The sequence below is a fragment of the Selaginella moellendorffii genome, unplaced genomic scaffold (genome assembly GCF_000143415.4).
Source record: "Selaginella moellendorffii unplaced genomic scaffold, v1.0 SELMOscaffold_37, whole genome shotgun sequence".
NCBI classification, from domain to species: Eukaryota; Viridiplantae; Streptophyta; class Lycopodiopsida; order Selaginellales; family Selaginellaceae; genus Selaginella; species Selaginella moellendorffii.
The window spans coordinates 687,187-706,928 of NW_003314298.1; the positions used below are offsets into that span (position 1 = coordinate 687,187).

The 19,742-nt window shown below is 48.4% G+C and overlaps 5 protein-coding genes across 6 annotated transcripts; 1 reads left to right on the forward strand and 4 right to left on the reverse strand.

The window, feature by feature from the left end:
- Positions 1-1,658: 1,658 nt before the first annotated feature.
- Positions 1,659-9,235, reverse strand: LOC9653687 (protein CHROMATIN REMODELING 20). Of its 2 annotated transcripts, none has more exons than XM_024683527.1 (30): positions 8,673-9,235; positions 8,534-8,618; positions 8,422-8,484; positions 8,271-8,366; positions 8,125-8,217; positions 7,883-8,073; positions 7,608-7,836; positions 7,457-7,564; positions 7,348-7,407; positions 6,635-7,298; positions 6,201-6,589; positions 5,887-6,149; positions 5,747-5,831; positions 5,466-5,696; positions 5,297-5,416; positions 5,080-5,243; positions 4,879-5,026; positions 4,670-4,822; positions 4,566-4,621; positions 4,239-4,512; positions 4,089-4,191; positions 4,002-4,027; positions 3,717-3,952; positions 3,460-3,663; positions 3,328-3,406; positions 3,024-3,280; positions 2,428-2,957; positions 2,288-2,369; positions 2,044-2,229; positions 1,659-1,972 (listed from the first exon to the last, which is right to left on the reverse strand). In XM_024683527.1, exons 1-27 carry the CDS (start codon positions 9,065-9,067, stop codon positions 2,570-2,572), a joined length of 5,160 nt encoding a protein of 1,719 aa, XP_024539295.1. In that variant the 5' UTR covers positions 9,068-9,235; the 3' UTR covers positions 1,659-1,972; positions 2,044-2,229; positions 2,288-2,369; positions 2,428-2,569. The 2 variants fall into 2 exon arrangements, with proteins under 2 accessions (XP_024539295.1, XP_024539294.1); XM_024683526.1 differs by having other exon boundaries at positions 8,534-8,621.
- On the reverse strand, positions 1,808-2,350 carry LOC112349249 (late embryogenesis abundant protein 31-like). Its single transcript, XM_024683315.1, has 3 exons — positions 2,288-2,350; positions 2,008-2,229; positions 1,808-1,912 (listed from the first exon to the last, which is right to left on the reverse strand). The coding sequence occupies exons 1-3, from the start codon at positions 2,348-2,350 to the stop codon at positions 1,808-1,810; spliced, it is 390 nt and encodes a 129-aa protein (XP_024539083.1).
- Positions 9,236-9,282: 47 nt separating the features above from the next.
- Positions 9,283-11,022, reverse strand: LOC112349250 (pentatricopeptide repeat-containing protein At4g02750-like). Its single transcript, XM_024683316.1, has 3 exons — positions 10,876-11,022; positions 9,813-10,758; positions 9,283-9,728 (listed from the first exon to the last, which is right to left on the reverse strand). The coding sequence occupies exons 1-3, from the start codon at positions 11,020-11,022 to the stop codon at positions 9,283-9,285; spliced, it is 1,539 nt and encodes a 512-aa protein (XP_024539084.1).
- Positions 11,023-11,082: 60 nt separating this feature from the next.
- Positions 11,083-12,537, forward strand: LOC9653689 (pentatricopeptide repeat-containing protein At4g02750). Its single transcript, XM_002978337.2, has one exon. It carries the CDS (start codon positions 11,083-11,085, stop codon positions 12,535-12,537), a length of 1,455 nt encoding a protein of 484 aa, XP_002978383.2.
- A 2,775-nt stretch (positions 12,538-15,312) lies between these two features.
- Positions 15,313-16,494, reverse strand: LOC112349305 (methyltransferase-like protein 13). Its single transcript, XM_024683547.1, has 3 exons — positions 16,391-16,494; positions 16,180-16,330; positions 15,313-16,115 (listed from the first exon to the last, which is right to left on the reverse strand). The coding sequence occupies exons 1-3, from the start codon at positions 16,468-16,470 to the stop codon at positions 15,855-15,857; spliced, it is 492 nt and encodes a 163-aa protein (XP_024539315.1). The 5' UTR covers positions 16,471-16,494; the 3' UTR covers positions 15,313-15,854.
- Positions 16,495-19,742: the final 3,248 nt, after the last annotated feature.

Consider the following 19,742-nt stretch of genomic DNA (forward strand, 5'->3'; position numbering starts at 1 on the left):
CTTGGCGATCCGACGGCGCGCATTGGGTGGTCAACGGGCACGGGAAGTCAGGTGGGTTGGGACGAGATCCGGACCGTCGGCCGGCCTGATCCAATGGCCTAGATTGGAAAATGGGCAAAAACCAATTCCACACCTGAGAATGAGCTCTCCTTTTATTTTATGTGTGGAAAAATAATATAAGTGATGAAAACGAAATAAAAGAGAGAAAATATAAAAAAGAGCGGAACAGTTTTTGAGTGATTTGTCAGGAGACATGTTTTGAGTGAGGCTAACATAACATGTTTCTGATTCAAATCCTGTCCTGTCTAAATACATTCCAGGATTTGGCAACTGTGATTGTGAGGGGGAGAGGAACAGCCCCCTTTGTCTCTTGTGTGACCTCCAATCCAAAGATCAACCTCAATGTGACCACTGTTCTTGACTGATTGATCCACCACCTCCAGTTTCACAAGAGCAAGTATTCCCTAGCGGGAAAAAAAAAGAGTAAAAAAGAACTGCGCGCAGAAGAAAGAAAAGAGTACTGAAAGTTTGTTCAAAGGAGGACACCAATCACCAAACCAATCATCTGGAAAAAGTTCAGGCTTTTAGGTGCACGCAAACACATGGCTGGCTGCATGCAGCAGACTGCAATTGAATTTCTGATATCCTATGCTCACCAACCAAGAGAATGCAATTGCAGTCACCTCCTCTCTCAAGATCTTGCTTGATCATCTTGCTTGAGAGAAGAAAAAAAAGATCTGCAAATTGCAGCAGATGCTGGCAAGGCTTGGTCTGTGCTGGACTAAAGCTGGATATCCATTCAGCCTGAAATTTCTCTTGAATTTTCTACTGGATTTGGCAGGCATGGCAGCAGCAAATAGATTTCTTGCTCTTGAGGGGTGATTTGTGTATGTGCTGTGATGTGAGCAAAGTCATAAACATTGGATCGGTCAAAAGGCATATCTGATCTTGTGTCCCCCTAGAAATAAGATGGAAATACGAATCACAAGCAGCACATTACATCAGCAATAGACGCACCTTTGTGGTTCTAGGGAACATTGCTTGGATTCAACTTCTTGTCATGGAATCTTGAGGAATTGTCATGTGAAGCAAAGCATGTTTCTAGACAGGACACTGGGTATTTTTAAGAAGTGGGGAAACAAAAGAGAGAAAAAGGAAGGAAAATAGCACTACTTAGGCTAGGCACAACATGACATGTTATAGACATTATTAATGCAGAAGCATTTGGATTTAAACTCCTGTGAGGTATAGCTACATGTCTGAATAAAACACTAGGTAACAGTACAAGTAGCAAGGCAAATCCTTGCAACCAATGATGGGAATATTGTGACAGGTCAGTAGTAACTCAAGTGATTGAATTGAGAGAGCTTAAAATCCCCAGTATCTCATTTTCACCTCTTGGCATTCAAGGCATTTCTAACAGCGACCCCTCCTGACTTCCTGACTGATTTTGATCCTTGAATGAAACTTCGCACGAGAATTAAATCCCTTTGCGCGAGTATGGTATTGAAGCATCAAGTGACAAAACGCTGCTCCCAAGCCAGAGTGGAAGAGAAAAGAGAAAGAGACCCGCTTTTTTTTCTCTTCTTACACTTTCGCTGCTGCAAAGTGTTCGTGATGAAAGTGAGAGAAGTTGGCCATCTAATGCACAAAGCACGTTTCCAAAACTTCCCCTCTGGATTTCCAACAGCTACTCACAGACAATGGTCGTCTCTGCTCTGCCTGTTTCCTACCATGGAAAGGAAAAAGAAAGAATCCCTCCCAAAGCCCCTAAAGACGAAGGCACTCTTTTCTCTTCTCTTTCCCTTCAAGCGTATCCTGCAGCCTTGTTGTGATCCGCGGCCGACTGCATCGACGCAGCGACACCACCCGGAGAAACGACGCTGTCGGGATTGTTTCGCTGCTCGGCGCTCTGAACTCGTGAAGCATCAGCCTGCGTGACGATCTTGTCACCACCCGTTGGAATTGGTGTCTGCAGGACCAAAAGAAGAACTAAAAGATAAGTACCTTCGCAGCGAAAAGCACAAAAAGAGATATACTCACACGAAGCACGTCTCCGACTGTAACCGGCTCGCCTTTGTCCACTGCATGCTGCGCAGCAGCTCCGACACCACCTTTCACGCCGGCCGGAATTCCAGTGGCTCGAGCTTCCGCGCTTTGTATGGCACGAGCATCACTGGCCTCGAGAGGCTTGGATCCCACCAACGACTGAGAGGCCGAATTCAAAGCCTGATGGAGAAAAGAAAACAAACCATCAACGAAAATCCAAAAAGAAACAATCGCTTACGCCTGCAATAGTAGCGGGTGGTGGCCGGTTAGCATCAGCAGTTGCACCATCGTCAATCCCCATCGCTATAATCTCCGCTTTCCTGATAAGAAAACGCAAAGAAGATGGTTTAGTTCAGGACTAGTTATACCGAGAACTACCTGTACAAACGCGTGTCACCATACGTGTCACCTCCTCCATGCGACAAGCGTCGAAAACTTAAGTTGGTTGTAGCTAAAGTCGCGAAAAGTTTTACGAGAAAAAATGTTATATGTACGTTTGTAAGTGGTGATGCTGCTACTGCTACTGCTGCTGCTGCTGCTGCTGCTGCTGCTGCTTGTTGAAATCGGGAATTCCGAGATTTTCCCATCGAACTCTCTGCAGGCACTTACCACAAGCCACGGAACCACCAACGGGAATGGACAGTGATTCCAAAAGGCTGGCGTGATAAACGTCGTTGCAAGCTGCCTTGGAGGGAGTCGCAGTGAAAGGAGGACGAACATCGGTGCTGCTGGCTGGATATTGCGACTGTGGTGGATAGTTCGTCGGGGATTGGCTTGGTATCTGTCGATTCTGCAGCTCGTGTTCAATTATATACCCGTCCCAAGCCGTCTTCATCTCTTCTGGTGTCAGTTTCTCCTCCTCCAAGTCCTCTAACAGGGGCTCGTGTTCGTGATACTGCGCAATCCACCTGCGTGAACATAAAAGCGAAAAAAGTGAACTTACTAAAAATTCGATCAGAAAAGGAGAGCCATACTGTGGCCTAAAGTCCAAGAGAAGCATCGCCATGTGATCATCTCGTGGAGGGGCGTCAGAGGGCACAAAAAACGTTTTGTGCTTGGGCTTCTGACCCTTGGCACCAGGCTGCTGTTGCTGCTCGGTTCCGGCCAATTGAGTTCCCTCCTCGTCGTCATCGTCATCCAAAGTATACATAAGCTCCAGGTCGTCTGCGTTTAAATGCCTGCCAACTTGATGGGCGTCAAGCACCCTCGCAGCGATGCCTTCCTTCGTTAACTGTCATTGTTGAACATTAGACTTGCCTCTCAAACAGTAAAGCTTACTTGGCGATTGTAGATTTTCTCTTCCATAGTCCCGTACGCCAGCAATCGATAGACAAACACAGGCTTCGTTTGCCCATATCTAAATAAAACCAATGATAACCACAAAATCTGAAGAAGATTTCAAATAAGTACCTCCATGCTCGAAAAAGAGCTTGTAAATCGTGAGTAGGATTCCAGGACCCATCAACTATGATGACACGGTTAGCGCCGGTCATATTAGTACCCAGCGAGCCAGCCTTGGTAGAAATTAGAAGACACTTAATAGCTGTGTTGTTAGGATCGTTGAAAATGTCCGCTATCTGCTGCCTCCGACTCGCAGTTGTGTTGCCATCGAGCCTGTGCATTTGCCAAGATTTTATAGATGGCCAGAGAAATGAACAAGAGTGTACCTTAGCCATTCTCTCCCTTTGTTCCAAACATCTTGGCTACCTCCAAGTGGAATTGTATCCAAGAAGTTTTCAATCAAATCGAGCGTGTGCAAACTCTGGCTGAATACTAGAGTCTTTTCGCCTCGCGACGAGTTCAGTGAGAGCAGTGTCATAATCAGGACCATTTTTCCACTGTTTTCTAAAACATCCCGCTTTGACTCTTTAAGAATCTCTTCACACCATTCGAAACTATCAGCCTGAATAAACTACAGTCAGTTCCAAGACAAAAATTGCGAATATACTTACCTCAGGGGAAGCCCGCTTTGGACATCCTGGGCCAGAAAAGAAAAAAAGAGTAGTCAGAACCAACTTAGGAGTAAAACTCCATTGCACCTTGTCCATTCTCGGCGCTATCTTCTTTCTCCGAGTCTACAATAAACTCCTCGTTCAATCGTTGCTCTTTTGCAATAGCTAGCAAATCCGGGTGGTTCCATATCTGTAAAAAAAACCATGAGCTCGTTGAGATCGGACTTACGTTATTACCTTGGCTAGAACATGGTAGTGATCGAAGAGTTTGCTCCTCCCAGTTTCGCATAAGCTCAAAAACTTTTTGTATAGCTGTTTCTGCAAGGGAGACAGGCGGACAGAGATCACCCATACGCACTTTGGAGGGAGTTCATCTTTCAAGACAGTCATGTCCCGTCGTTGCACGAATCCGCTCAGACGTTTATGCAGAATATGCACTGTCCGTTTCATCTTCTTTACATCGTCCGGAGTAGAATCGGCATGTTGACCATTTGCTATTGGATTCTGGACCCTACATGCAAAGGACCTCATTAACATCCACTTTCCAGCAGTCGAAAGTCTTACTTGTTACGAAAGATCGCTTGAGGACCCAGAAACCCAGGCCGCACAAAGTCAACCATCTGTAAGATCAATTAATCCACATAATGACACCAGCATCGGATACTTACACAATAGTACTCCATCAGATTGTTTTGTAGAGGAGATCCTGTCATGGCTATTCGGCGGCCAGATTTCACTCGCTGGAGTGCTATGGTAATGTCCGCCTTGTCATTTTTAATGGTGTGACCCTCGTCACAAACAACTATGTCAGCGCCAGGATCCTAGATAATACAAGCACAAATATAACCGTCATGGTCACCAAGTAAAGAATAAATACCTGCAGGCACTTGCATAGAGTATCTCTTGTTTCCTTGTCCTTCACGTGACTTCCCGTCGAAAGATTCCGAAATGCTGCATAGCCAATAAGCATGACACCTCCCTTTTCCTTCCAGGATTTCAGAAGGCTCGCTCTAGTTGCATTATCCCTGCATAGAGTAGCCGCGTCAACAGTTGTATGAGGATGACGAAGAGAAAGTACCTGGAAGTATCTAGCATCGACACTTCCAGAGGCGCAACTTCTGCAGGCCGCCACTTCTCGAATTCACGCTTCCAATTATGCAAAACATTTACGGGGACCACAACCAACACGGTTTTGAAGTTCAAGTCCACGTTTCTCATTACCGTGTACAAGAAAGCGATAACCTGTAAAGAAGATGGTAAAACAACCATAACTTGGAACTTCTAAGAACTCAAACCTGCAGCGTTTTTCCAAGTCCCATGCTGTGGGCAAGTATGCAGCCCAAACCTACATCCCCGGATTTGACTTTCTCCACAGACTCAATACAGTTGTCCCACATAAATCGGACTCCACACAGCTGTTGCATAAACGGGAGGTTAATAGCTTCATGCGCCTCAAGTAATTACCTGGTGTGGCTTTAAATGCTTCGATATACTTGCAGGAATCCGAACCAGTGGTTCACCAGTTTGCCTGCTAGCAATGTTGATAACGCACCCCTCAGTTTTGCAATCACCTTCACAGATATGATCGTCTCCGTCTGTCCCTTCGACAGCCTTCTCTGAGTTGGCGGCTTTCCCAGAGAGAGACTTCCCCTTTCTTGCTTCTGCATACCATTCTGCTAGGCGTTCTCGACGTTCCTACAATAACAGTGATTGAAAAATGATAGGTAGATTTCTCGAGGGCATACCTTTTCAAGTGCCAACTTCTGTTTCGTAACCTCGTCCAATTCGTCATCTCTCAGCACCCTGCGAATGTTCTTTCGTTGTTTTTTACTGCACAAAAGAGAGGTTAACTAGAGTGCAGTTGAAAAAAGAAAAAAACAGATACCGATTACGCCTCACGTCCAAGTTAGCTAGTGATTCCTTTAAGGCTTCTTCTTCTGCTACTTTCAGCCACTGCTGCAAACTTGCTAAAGGAGATGGATCGCAAAGGTAGCACTTCCAGGATATGTCTTCTATGCTTTCCAAAAACGCAGGTCCGAAATTCCTCCCAATGCAAGACTCGCAAAAAACCTTGTCGCAGCTATCGCAGCAAATCAGACTTCCACCTTCACCACACCATCTACATTCTGCTTCCGAGCCATCTTCATCCTGAAATTGATATGATCAGCAAAAATAAAAAGAGAACCAGGAACACCCTACCTTCCGAAACGGGCCATCATCATACTGTTGCTTACAGGAGGTGCAAATTATAACTTTCAGAACGGGATGCGACAGTACGTCTTTTGCCGACATTGTCTCGCCGCATACTGTGCACCCGAAGCTCCTGTTTCCTCTCGTCAACCTTCTCCTGGTATCCCCGGACAGCTTACTCTGACTTAAATCGCAGCTGTCTGAGTTTCTTTCCTCTTGCTCATCACGATCACTTTTCAATCCCGATTGTTCCTTCTTGGCCGAGGTCGCATCTTCCTCATCTTCACTACTGTTAACCATGAAACAACGCTTTCTCTTGCATCTGGATGAAGAACCATGTTCAGTCACTCGTTTCAAAGGCTTTAACGGAGAAGTCGTTTCATCCAGCGCAGTGACATCTGAAACAAGAGTTAAAACTAAAGAGAATAGCATTACGCGCTAACCTTTACTTGGCACCTTGCCTTGGTCTACTGTTCTCGGTTGTGCAGTCGAACCGCAATCAGCAGGTGGATCGTCGTCATCATCATCGCTGACAACAATGACCATCGAAGGAGTCGGCTTTTTAGCATCATCACCCGCTGAGCTCGTCCTCACTCCAATGGCTTTAAAACTGTTACTTCTTTTAAGAACCTTGAATTCTTCAGTCTCAACTGCTTCGTCATGGCATTGACTTCCATCTGCGACTGCCTCTGCCTGTGTTTCATTATCTCTGACGGTCTGTTCCATGAAGACGGGCATAGGCTCCGTTCCATCTGTGGTTGGGCGTCCAAAAGAGCTAGCATTGCGTATATGATCCTTTCCTTCCCTGGCTGGAGCCACACCTTTCTTCACTTTTTCCTCGCTGCGCGACGGCGTTCCATTAATAAATGACTGATTCCTAGTTGTCACGTTATCCGCGATTGCCTGGTCCGTTCCTGTTTGCCGCTCATGACTCTGACGTTGCTCGTCTTCGAGTCGCAATTCATCTGTGTTCTGCGGGTCCCCTGCAGTCCCCAGATCAATGGTATCGGGCTGCAATCTGGATAGTACTGCAGGAGGCTCGGTTATAATATTAACGTCACTTGTTGATGACTTCACTTGTGATGCCATTGCCCCTCCAAACCCGCACTGCAAATATAAAAGCCGTCAGAAGAGCGATTATTGAGTAAAAACTAACATTGACACGTCTGGCACCAATTTTCTTCTGCATCTGCCGCACATCATCCTCTTCTCTAACCTGCTTGCAGGCTGCGTCAGTACGTGAAGTAAATAAAAGGAATGAATACCCGCTTCATAGTCTTCTTCTGATGCTCCGTAAGACCGAACTCACTCTCTTCGGCCAAAGCGGCCGCCTCCATCCCAACATGTTGATCTATGTCCGCAATATCGTCAACCTGACATGAGAAGGTTAGTTTCTGACGTTTCAAGACATTATACCTTGTCAACGCCTGGGAACTTTAAGCCCAATCGCGCTGCTTGCTCCGGGGTCGAGGCGGAGTAAACCGCAGCCCATTTTTTTGACTCGAACAAGCTAACTGCGCTCAGTTTTGGCTGGAATGCACTATCAAAAGCTTCCCATCCAGTGGAGCCCTTTACAGTATCGACGTCGTTCACTTTTCTTTCCAGGAAACCGCTTGCACCTTCTTCTACAAGTTTGCCTCGGCGCCTAATATCTCACAGGTTAGATCAGCTCCATATGCGTAAAAACGAACCTTATAACCGGCCGCAGAGCATCCAAATCTTTCTCGGCAGAATGAAGCACTTCCGCAAAATCTTCAGGTGCCTGAGTACCAGCCCAGTGAGCCCGGTTTCTCCAAGTGTCCGTCATACACCCTTCAGCAGCCTGCTTTTCAATAGCTTTGAATAGATCCGGTAGAGACACACCGGCATCTTCAAGGCGGTCCTGGAGAAGATGGTTCAGTATCACAATAGCACAAATAGCTCTCTAATCAACCTGAAGCTTTGCACTCTCCTCTTCAAGCTCCAAAAGCGTTTTTTTCCATATGGAAACGTAGTCCGCCATTTCACAAGAAACTGCCATATCCAGCTACCAACAAAATGGTGTCCATGAGCTTTTTTCCTTGCATGCAAATTTCTTACTTCTTGTCCAGAGAGTGTTTCAGACAACTCCAGCCTGACTTCCTCCTCCACTTTCTTTACACTTTCGTCTTCCAAATGTTCTTGAGCGTCCGCGGACTGATAACATCACAGATAAACCAGCTATTGGATGACAAAACAAAAGGATACAAACCTCACTTTCAATTTCCACCAGCCAATCGATCATCCTTGTGACTTCCTCGTCAGACTTTGAGCCCTGAACATCAAACATAAGTATGATGAACGACAAGAAACACTAGAAGTACCTCACTGGAACTCTCGGACATGTATCCATCGCCATCGCACTCGTCCTCCGAGCTGTCCTTTTCAACTCCGCCATCTCCTTCTTCCCTGCTAGTAAAAACTCAATCACGAAACAATACAAAAATAGGAGCTCGAATTTACCGCTGGACTTCGCAAGCTTTGTCTTCCTTCTCTACAAGTTCGCAGCTCTTTTCTTCATCCGCATCTACTCGTATGATCTCGCAGCTGTTTCCATCGACTTGTTCTTCACACCGGATTTCCTCCTTGACTTGTGCTTGCGGTGAGACTTTCTCTTCTTGGCATTCATCTTCTTCGCAAACTTTTCCTTGCTCCTCGACAAGCAGCCCATTCTCACTTCTCTCACCGATACTGGGGACTTCTCTGACTGACCTCAAAGAAATCTTCACATCATCTAGTGGATTCTCGGCCTTTATGCAATCCGAGGCGCAAAATGGCTGCCCTACAATCAGCGCAGCCACTCTCCTCGCCGCCGCCAAGCCGGCATTAAACTTCACCTGGAGCTCGGGATCCCCCATTGCCCAATCTCTCACGCTCCCAAAACCCTGAAACAATCCACCTGTGAGCCGCGGCGGTCGTAACGCTGGGAGACGATCGAGGATTCCAGCCACTGCCGAGGCATGGGAAGCGATCGTGAATGGAATCCCGCGCCCTCCCCGCGCGCTTCCTCTCCCTCCTCAAAGCCCTAAAACTTTTGAAAAAGCCGCCAATACACCCTAATAGGGTGAAAATTCTAGCCTCGCGTAAAACCAGGACTATTAGACAAAGCGTTGGACAAGAGCACATACAAGCTTGAATCCATCTCGCCCGCCAACTTCCTCGCAATCTTTGCTCCAAGCTCCAAATTGCCCTGTGTTCTACAAGCTCCCAGCAGCGAGATCATCCACGCCTCGCTCTTCTTCGCCCCTTCTCGCAAATCTTTGACAAGCTCCTCGCATTCCTCTAGCGATCCTCCCCTCCCGAAGAGATCCACGATACACCCATACTGCTTGGCCGCCGGCTCCACGAAATACGAGAGATCGATCGAGAGCATCAGCTCGCGCGCTCGATCTGGCATTCCTCCGTGGCTGCAAGCCGAGAGGATCCCAAGGAAGGAGACGCGATCGGCCGAGAATCCCTGCGAGCTCATCTCTGGAAGAAGGAGCAAGGCCTCGAGAACGCGGCCATGACGAGCAAACGCTGCCAGCATCGAGTTCCACGAGAAAGTGTTCCTCTCCGGCATGGAATCAAAGATCTTGCGAGCTTGGTTGATCTCTCCGCCACGGTTGTAAGCTCCGATCAAGGCGTTCCAGGAAACCAAGTTTCTCTCCGGCATCGAGTGGAAGATATTGGTTGCCTCGCGCCAGTGGCTGCCCGTAGCATACCCAGTGATCATCGCGTTCCAAGTTGTGACGTTGCTCTCCGGGATCTCGTCAAACAGACGTTTGGCCTCTTCGATCTGGCCATGCTCGGCATGAGCGGTGATCATCGCGTTCCACATCGCAACATCTCGCCGATCGACGCCATGGGCATCGAAGATCTCTCTGGCGGAGTTGATATACCCGTTCTGGGCATAGGCCACCAGCATCGCGGTTCTCACTGCTAGATCATCTCTGGGAGCTCGATCCATCACTTCTCTGGCCTTGCCAACATCCCCACCATCGCCGTAAGCCGCGATCATCGCAGTGGAGCTTGGAGAGTCGTGCTCGGGCACACCCTGGAAGATTTCCTCCGCTTGGTCGAGCCTGTCCACTGCGATGTAGGCCGAGATCATCGAGTTCCAGGCCAAAGCTGTGATCTCCGGCATTCGGTCGAAGAAGCATCTTGCCTGGATCACGTCTCCCATGCCAGCCAGCGAAGAAACCATGGCAGTCCAGCCTAGAGTGTTCGTCTCGGGCATCCCTTGGAGAAAAAAATCTCTGGCCTCGATCATCCTCCTGTTCTTGAGCAAGGCCGTGAGCATGGCATTGCACGAGACGAGCGTCCTCTCGGGCATGGCATCAAAGATCTCCTTCGGGGCAGCCAAGCAACGATGATCCCCGGCTTGGGCATACGCGCTGACCATCGCTGTCCACGACACGATGTCTCTCTCGGGCATCCGATCGAACAGCTCCTTCGCTCGATCCAGCTCCTGTTCCTGAGAAAATCCCGACAGCATCGCGTTCCACGATGCCACATTCCTCTGATCCATCGCCTCAAAGACCGCTTCCGCCTCGCGGAGATGCCCGTTCTGGGCATACGCAGAGATGAGGATGTTCCAGGAGAAGAGATTGGGTGGCGCCGCGAGATCGTCGAATGCCCGGCGAGCCTCCTCTGCGCTGCCACAACGCCGGAACGCATCGATCACGAGGTTCCCCAGCAGCAGATCCGGCGAAGAACCGAAACTCTCGCTCACGATCGCCTGCAAGCGCCTGGCGAGCTGGAGATCCGAGCAAGCTCGCAGCCGCCGTGCCAGTGCATCACGCTGGAGACTCAGATCCTCGCAGCTCCCCATTGATGATCATCCACCATCGTATTCTTCAAAACTCCAGTGACTTTGCGAAGAACTAGATCGATGAGCCGGGCTTGCTCGGTATCCAGCATCGCCCACCGAGCCAAGGAGGACAGCTTCGCGCGGCTGCTACGATCGTGCGCGGAGCTCCAGGATCTCTCCGGCGGCAAGCGCGTCCACGCCCGGATCGATCAGACCGAGCACCGCCACAGCACCTATCTCGCCAACCTCCTCGTCAACATGTACGCCAAGTGTGGCTCCGTGAACGATGCCCGCTACGTCTTCGATCGAATCCAGGAGCCCAATCGCTTCTCCTGGAACATCATGACGTGCGCCTACGCCATGAATGGATTCGTGGAGCTGGCCGCGAGCTTCTACCAGATGATGCCGGACAAGACCGTGATCGCTTGCACTGCCGTGATCGAGGCGCTGGGCCATCTCGGACAGATCGAGAGGGCCAAGACGCTCTTCGACGGCTTCCCTGCCACTGCCCGTGATCTCGTCTGCTCAAACGCGATGCTCGCGGCCTACGCCCGGAATGGGCATCTGGAATCGGCGGAGACGATGCTGCGGGCGATGGAGATCCGGAACGTCGTGTCATGGAACACGCTCTTGCTCGGCTATGCGGACCATGGCGATCCGAAATACGCGAAGAAGATCTTCCAGGAGATGCCGCAGCGCAACGAGGTGGTGTGGCTCGGCCTCATCGCGGCATTCGCCCAGCGCGGGTACTTGCAGAGAGTCCACGCGCTCTTCGATCGGATGCCCTGCCACAACGCCGGGACCTGGAGTACCTTGATCGAGTTGCGCTCAAAGGACGACGAGCTTGGCCGGGCTGAGAGGCTGTTCCAGAGGATGCCGCTGAGGAACAAGGCGGCATGGGCCGCGATGCTCCACGCGTATCTCCGTGCCGGAAATCTCACGCGCGCAAAAGATCTGCTCGACCGAATGCCGCAGCAAGAGATGGAGCTTGCCGTGGCCCTGATCGCGGCATACCTCAAAAGCGGCCTCCACAGACGTGCCAAGAAGAGCTTCGATCGCTTGCCCTGGGCCGATCCCCACGCATGGAGCTCGCTCCAAGGCAATATCACCAAGGGAGACGATTTGCCCCAATCTTGCCCGGATGAACTGAGATCTCCACTATCGTTCCAAAAACCAGCTCGATCGCCAAAGAAAGAAGCCTCCCGTCCTCAATCGCGCCTAGGATCTGCAAGAACCGGATCTCTCCATCCACAATCGGGCCTAGAATCGAGCAGCCGAGCCCCTGACGAGCGCTCTGTCCCTGGCGGCAATCTGGCGGCGCGGGCGGCCAAAGCAAGAAATCTCCATCGCCAGCGCCTGCCCCAAGCTTGCACCCTGGAGGAGCTTCGATCCCTCAAGCAGCGCATCCTGCTCATGCCGCCGGCGAAGAGGATCAAGTGGAGAGCGGTGCTCAAGCTCATGCGCGCCGGCTACCTTCTCAAGAAATGGAGCTCCTCCAAAATCTGGCCAAGGCGGGAAAGAAAGACTAGGCCCTAGATCCCCACGAATATTCTTCTCCTCTTTTAAAAAGCACTTCGCGACTAAACCTCAAGAGCCCTAATTTATGGCAAGAGATGCGCCAATTGATCTTGGGCCCTAAAAATTCCGGCAAAACGGAGCTTCTCGAGCAATCTCCCAACCTTTGTTCTGGAGGATCTCGATTGGCATGGAACGCTGGAGTCGAGATTCTTTCTTCTCCGCCAGCACCTCTAGTTCTTCCGCTTAGTGACGAAGAGTGGGCCAAGTTTGCGGTTGTATAAAGTGGATAATGACTTAAACATGACAACATTGGAAGTCACTAAGAAACTCCAGTCTTTCTCGAGCTCACAGGCTGGGAGCTCCAGTCTTTCCTTGAGCTCACTAAGATCTTTGTGTTCTTTGGGCGAGAAGTGTAAAGGAGTGGAGAGAGAAACTCTTGGTGGAGAGAGAAACCTTCTGCTTGAGTATCATCCAAACCTTTATATCATAAACAACATGCTCTAATTATCTATCGACCTGGATGAGCTTTGAAATTTTACCCCACCAGGCCTCATCCGCAGCAACCTCTCCATCAAAGTCCGGAATTGATTTTGGAATCCATTCACCAGCTGTGAGTTTAATGCTTTAGATTAGCTCTAGTTAACATAGTTAGTTTTGAGCCTTAATACTGAATTATTAAATATTCTTTTTGACCATAAACCCTGGGCACTGTAATTTTGGTTGGAGGCAGTGCATTTGTTTTTGGGATTGTTAGGTTCAACCAGTCTAGGATGGAGCATATAATGGACAGTTGTTTGTAGCAAATTGTCTAGGTAATGAGGACGAGTTATTTCTCTACAATACTTTCCAGTTCATAAACGTTCATAAACAACCCACAATCTCTACAACTCGCATTCTATCATGTCTTCGCAGTTTATTATCTGCTTAGTCTTTGCTCTTGTAGCGCTTGCAGGGACAAGCAACGCTGTAAGCTATCCGTTTTTTTAAAAATGCCCACACTAGAACTATAGCTAATCAGACTTTGATGCAGGCATGCAACTTTGAGGAAGCTGTGACAAGAACTCAGAGGTTATAAGCGGCACAACATTGACTGCCAATTGTTACAAGCCCAATGGCCAGCTCCAAAGGAGCAGCATCAATCTTAACGATTGCTTCAGCAACAATGGAGGCACCCTCAACTGTGGCAGAAACTTTGTTGCCTCGTGCCAGAATGTAGTGATCACCCCGTGGTACCATCCTCCAGCTCCAGGTCCTGCTTCCATCAATGCGCAGTGCTATGGCAATGGCCAGTATCGTTATACCTCAGTACTGATTAACAAGTGTGTGCACAACAACAATGGATTCCTCCAGTGTTGTAGCAGCGAGTGAAATTTCTCATGATAATTGTTATTTATGATTCTTTTGATTTAGGGTTCTTGCATCTTAAGATTGAGGCACCACCGCTCTTTCTTCGCGGATGCCACAACGATTTGGCTCGGGGCACTGCCTTATTCCCCAAGAGCTTTTGCACACTTTTCTTCCGTGTACAAACATGCTCAATCTTGCATTTCGCAAAGTAGCGATTTACCACCTTGTTGTTCCTTCACCACCATTCTAACAACGATGCCAATCATCACAGCATTAGCTCACAGCAGTGCCCTGGATCTTCTTCCAGAAAGAGCTCCCGATTTTCAGCACTAACAAGAGAACCAAGCAAAGTCCACGAATCCTGGCACAGCCTCGGGCGCCTCCTCCACTGACCAGCTCTTGGAATCGACTCCAAAGTGCAAAATCCGTGAGTTATCCCCGTCAAGCAGCCATATACTGTTGCTCCCATCAGTGCAAACAGTGCACGCCTCCAAATCATCAAACTCCTCATCACGGCTCGAAACAATCTCCCACTTCTCTCCCCGCCTCTCTACGACAACCAGCCCCTCGTGATCTTCCGCCTGGAACTCATTACTAACCACGAACAGCCGATCCCGATCCAGCTGAAGAACGGACCAGCTCCATTCGAACATCAACTCGTCGGAATCAAGCTTGAGAATGCGCCAGGAATCATCCCACAAGTTGTATCTCACGAGGCTCCAGGTATCCATGCAAAGCATCACCACCTCCCCATGATCCAGCATTGGATAGAAACCATCCCCGTCCTCCATGTCCCCTGTGACTGGGTAGTGTTTGTTCTCGCGCAAGGACCACTCGCCCGAGGACGAATCGTAGATGTAGAAGGCGCCCCATGGCCCGAAGCTAGCGACGCAAAACTCTCGCGTCGATCGATCCCTCTCGCGGCGGTACACCCTCAAGCGCATATCAGGGTCGATCTCTGGCGGCAACGGAACTCTCACCGGAGAGGAGTTGAGATCGCTGTAGCGCCACACGAAGATGGAGGATAGCGCCAACCAGTTCCCAAACGTGGCCAGGCACAGCAAGCCCGCGTCGCTGCTGGCGATGGTCATGCCCTTGGGGAGCTTCTGGAAGTGGCGCCACTCGCTGCGAGGGGAGTTGTCGAGCGGCTTGACGAGGAGGGATCCAGAAAGACGAAAGCAGAGGTGAGGGATGCAGCGGTGGGAGAGAGCGTAGCCATTGCGGAAGCTGGGATCGTCAATTGCTCGTCGCCATTCGCGGCACACGCACCTGGCCTGGCACAGATCGATCGCGGACAGCCTGAGGAAGACGAGCTCCAGCTCTGTCACGACTTCGCCGCTGGCGATCGCTCCTCTTTGCCGCATTCTGTGTGTGCCCTAGTCTCGATTTTAGGGCTTTGCAATTTTAGGGTTCTTGCATCTTTAACATTGAGGACGCCGCTCTTTCTTCGCGGCTCGCTTATACGCGGATGCCACAACGATTTCTCGCGGCTTCCATGGTTCGCTGCCTTGTTCGACTGATGGACGCCACAGCGCCTTCTTCTCTCTCTCTCTTTTTCTCGCGCATTTAGTACTGGGGCACTGCGAAGATTCTATCGCGTGTGCTTTGCTCGTTCAGCTAATGCTACATTGCTAATCTCCTTTCGCAATGTCCTGGGATTTCTTTCATCTCTTCTTTTCTCTGGACAAAGATCTCATGGCATGTAGGAGAGATTCTTCGTTCTTCTCGCTTTTTCGTGCATCTTTTCTGGGGCTACACGCGATTTAATTTCCAGTGCGTGTCGCTCATTCACACAATGCACAGACTAAATCTTGTCGATCTCTCCTGTGGCTTTCTGAGAGATTCACGCGATGAATCTTCTCATGCAGTTGGCAGGAGAACAAAAAACCATCTTTCCTTTGATTTCGATGACACACCAAGGATCATCGTTTAGGACTCTTTGTTTGCAAAAAAAGTATAGCGATGGTACATCTGTACAGTGCGTTTCTCTAGAGAAAACTCGCGCAAAAACCCCCAGAGAGAATGAGAAAAGATGGAAAGAAAGTAAAACCAGACCTTTTTCTTCTCACAGTCACGTCCTTGACGTTGGGGCCTTTGTCCCACGAAGCAAACTGGCCCGCGACCTTCTTTAGCAGCACTCCAGCGTTAAAAATCGCGGTGGAGTCTCTCAGGTTACTCGGCTGTGGCAATCCAAACACCACCCGGTTCACGTCTTCGTCGACTTGCAGGCTGTAGACTTCGCTAAAAATCTGCAAAGCAAGAACAACTTGTAAGCTCTTACTGCTACCAGAAACGAGAGTCTAGCGAGCTTACTTTACACATTCTCTGGTCTGCTTGTATGTGAGGCTCACGAGCCCGCGAAACAACGTTTATGACAAGGATTCCTTCGGGTTCCAGAGCAGCTTTCGCATTGCGGAGGAATGTTTCGAGAAGGAATTCCTCGGGAGGGCAGCTTAGCCCATTACTGCAACGGAGTTATCTGATCACTTCAACAAAGATCAACCCAGAAAAGAGAGAACCGAACCTTGGATCGGAGGAATCAGCGTCAATGAGTAGTATGTGCAATTTATGTCTAGTGTTCTCGCTGTTAGCTTGTTCTTCCATCTGAAATAAGAAATATTTGAGAGTTTCTTCTTTCAAGTTTGATCTTTCAACTCATACCTCAAGTTTTGCTATAGCATCGACAGCGGCTAATCCATCTCCAAGTCTCAGCTGTAAGAGAATATATTATTGGTTAAGAAGAAAAAGGAAAATTGCATGCCTGCATGCGATCGTCTTCCAAAAATCCAAAGTGACGCTTTGCCAAATCAGCAACAACCGGATCCAGCTCCACTACCTTAAACAAGAAAAAAACTTTTGTCATGTAACGAAAAAGAAAGAGAACACTTCACCTCAATGCTGTTGAAGGGAAAATGCTTGTACAGAAACATTGGGAGCAATCCAGCACCAAGCCCAACGATCATCACACGAATCTGTACTAGTAGTTGAGGATTAATCCTTTGTCACAAGCAGAAAATAGCAAACACTTTGATTGCCATGCCTGTTCTTTGGAAGATACGCATGACTCAATCTTAGTAGCGATCAAAGATAGGCCTGCCACTGATACGGACTGGCCAAGTAACTGTGATCTACCTTCATCTCATCCGTGGTGTCAGAAACAAACACAAGAACAAGAAAGAAAAAAGTTACACTTTGATTAAAGTCAAGAAGTTTCTATACCACGTACTTTGTCTTCTCTGCGCTGCAATTTCTTTGCCATGTTTGTTTTTCTTTTTACTACCCGCGTTAGTAAAGCCTCCGACTGGATGAGGTTGGGATTACGTTTAAAGAACAGGCGTCGAAAGAAGGCCTTTTTTTGTCGGATGATACAACATCCTCTACAAGCATGGTACCCGTTAATGGAGAATCGATCTGAACAAAGGAGAGAAAAGTCAATGGTTTCTGTTTGTGAATCGATGCACGGCATTGTTACCTCCTCCAGCAGAGTCCCTTTAGAAACTCCGTCCTGTGGCAGCAGGAAACTGTAGATTTTCGCAACCAAGAGTTAGAAACCTCACAGCATAATTCTAGTCACTGAATTCTAGCATTATGCATTAGCCACTAGGCATTATTAATTAGAATTATAGCTTTCATGCAGCAGCAGCAACTATAGGTTTCTAACCTGAAACCTATAATTCTAATTTCTAATTTCTAGTTGCTGCTGCTGCATAATGCCCATTGTAGGGAGAATCATGGCAAGAGCCAATCACCTGCTACACCTCATGAGGAAGAATGATCAAGATGAAAGCTCGTGATTGGTACAGAAGCCTCTTCTGTGCCACCTTCGGCATATCATCAGGAAATCTGCTAACAGCAAGAAATTCTGCGATACCCTGATACCACTCCAGCACAGCTACAAACCTAGTATAACAGCAGCTCCTCTACTTTTGATCGAGTTGAGAACATAGCTGGAATTTCTGTAGAAACTTGCCTGCCCTCCAACAAGAAAAGAAGAGCATTAGGCAGCTCATCATAAACTCCTTCCTTGGCAGGTTCTCCTAGTAATCTCGAAAGATGATCAGGCATCACATGAGATTTTCCCAGCTTCAACACGATCTTGAATTCGAATTCTTGAAGCAGAAGCAACCAGCGAGTGATTCGGCTGTGTCAACAAGGCTTGTTGATAAGATAGCGCAGCGCCTAGTGATCTAGATAGAAGAGAAATGGCTTTCCCAGTAGATAGTGGCGATATTTAGAAACAGCAAACACCATTCCTAAGCCCTTGCGTTCAGGGGCTGTATAATTCTTCTCAGCCAGAGATAACTACCTGCTCGAATAAAAGATGGGATGATCCCAACCATTAATTGGCTAGCATAAAACAACACCAATAGCAAAAGCTGAGGTGTTGACATGCACATGGAATTTCAAATTCCAGTCTGGCGGCTTAAGAATTGGAGCGGTCGTCAAGGCTCACTTCAACTGTATAAAAGAAGCTTGGCACTCAGGGGTCCACACAAAAGGAACGTTCTTTTTCAAGAGGCCCATCAAAGGAAAAGCTACATCAGCATAATGTTGGATAAAGCGTCGGTGATAACCAACATGGCTAAGAAAACCTTGTAGCTCCTTCACGGTCTGTGGTGCCTCAAGCTCCTCCACTACATTCACTTTTGCAGGATCCACCTCCAAGCCTTGAGCCGAGACGACCCTGCCAAGCAACCACCGTGCGTTACTCCGAATTGGTACTTCCCAGGATTAAGAGAAATACCAAACTTCCGGCATTGCTGGAACACTACACGAAGCTGTTCTAGATGTTTCCTGCAGCTTCCAAAAGTCGAGAAGTCATCCAAGAAGACTTCCACACTCTCATGAAGAAGAGATCTGAATGCTGAAGTCACCACACGTTGGAAAGTAGCCGGTGCGTTTGTCAAATCGAATGGCATGACACAAAAGATATAGCAGCCCCACTCTGTAACAAATGCCGTCTTTGCTCGATCCTCAGGAGCCACCTAGATCTGGTTATATCCACTATAACCATCCATAAAGCTGTACAACTCCTTCCTTGTGACCCCATCCAACACCACATCTATGAAGGGAAGAGAAAATCCATCCTGCCTCATTGCAGCATTAAGGCGGCGATAATCCACACACACTCTAAGTTTACCATTCTTCTTTCGGACCACTACGATTGGCAAAAGCCAATCTGTAGCCTCCACTTCTTCAATAAATCCTGCATCCAACAGCTTCTGAAGCTCTTCACACACAGCCTTAGCATAGCTCATATTCATCTTATAAGCTCTTTATTGCTGTGGCACTGCATCTGGAAGCAAGGGAATCCTTTGTTGCACCAGCTCTGGATCTACTCCAGCAAGTTTAGCATGGCTCCATGCAAACACATTTTGAAACTCCAAAAGTAGTTGACGATAAGCTTCCACCTCCTCCTTGGTGAGTTGGTGTCCCACCAGTAACTCACGTCGCTCGTCACCAACCTGCTCCATAAACACAGCTTGTGTTTGGGGTGCCTTTCCAAAATAATCTGAATCAACTTGAGAACAAGCGGAAGTTTCCTTGAGTGGAAGATCAGCAACCTACTCCTTACAAAAATAGCTGGGATAATTTCAGCTGTTGGCACCACGTCCACGGAAATTTGATGACCAGCTAGCGGTCCATCCCTAATTTGAATTGGTTGCATTGGTGATGACTTGAGCATACTACGATCCTTGCATGCTGCCACTTGCTTTTTAACTTTGAAACCTTCTCGACTTTCAGCATATAAGAAAAGTGATAGTCAAACGCACTGATATTAGACAAGATGATTGTCCAAGATTGATGATTATCATCTTCAACCACCAGAGTACCAGTCACATAGTCATGACTGGTACAACTAGTATGGACAACTA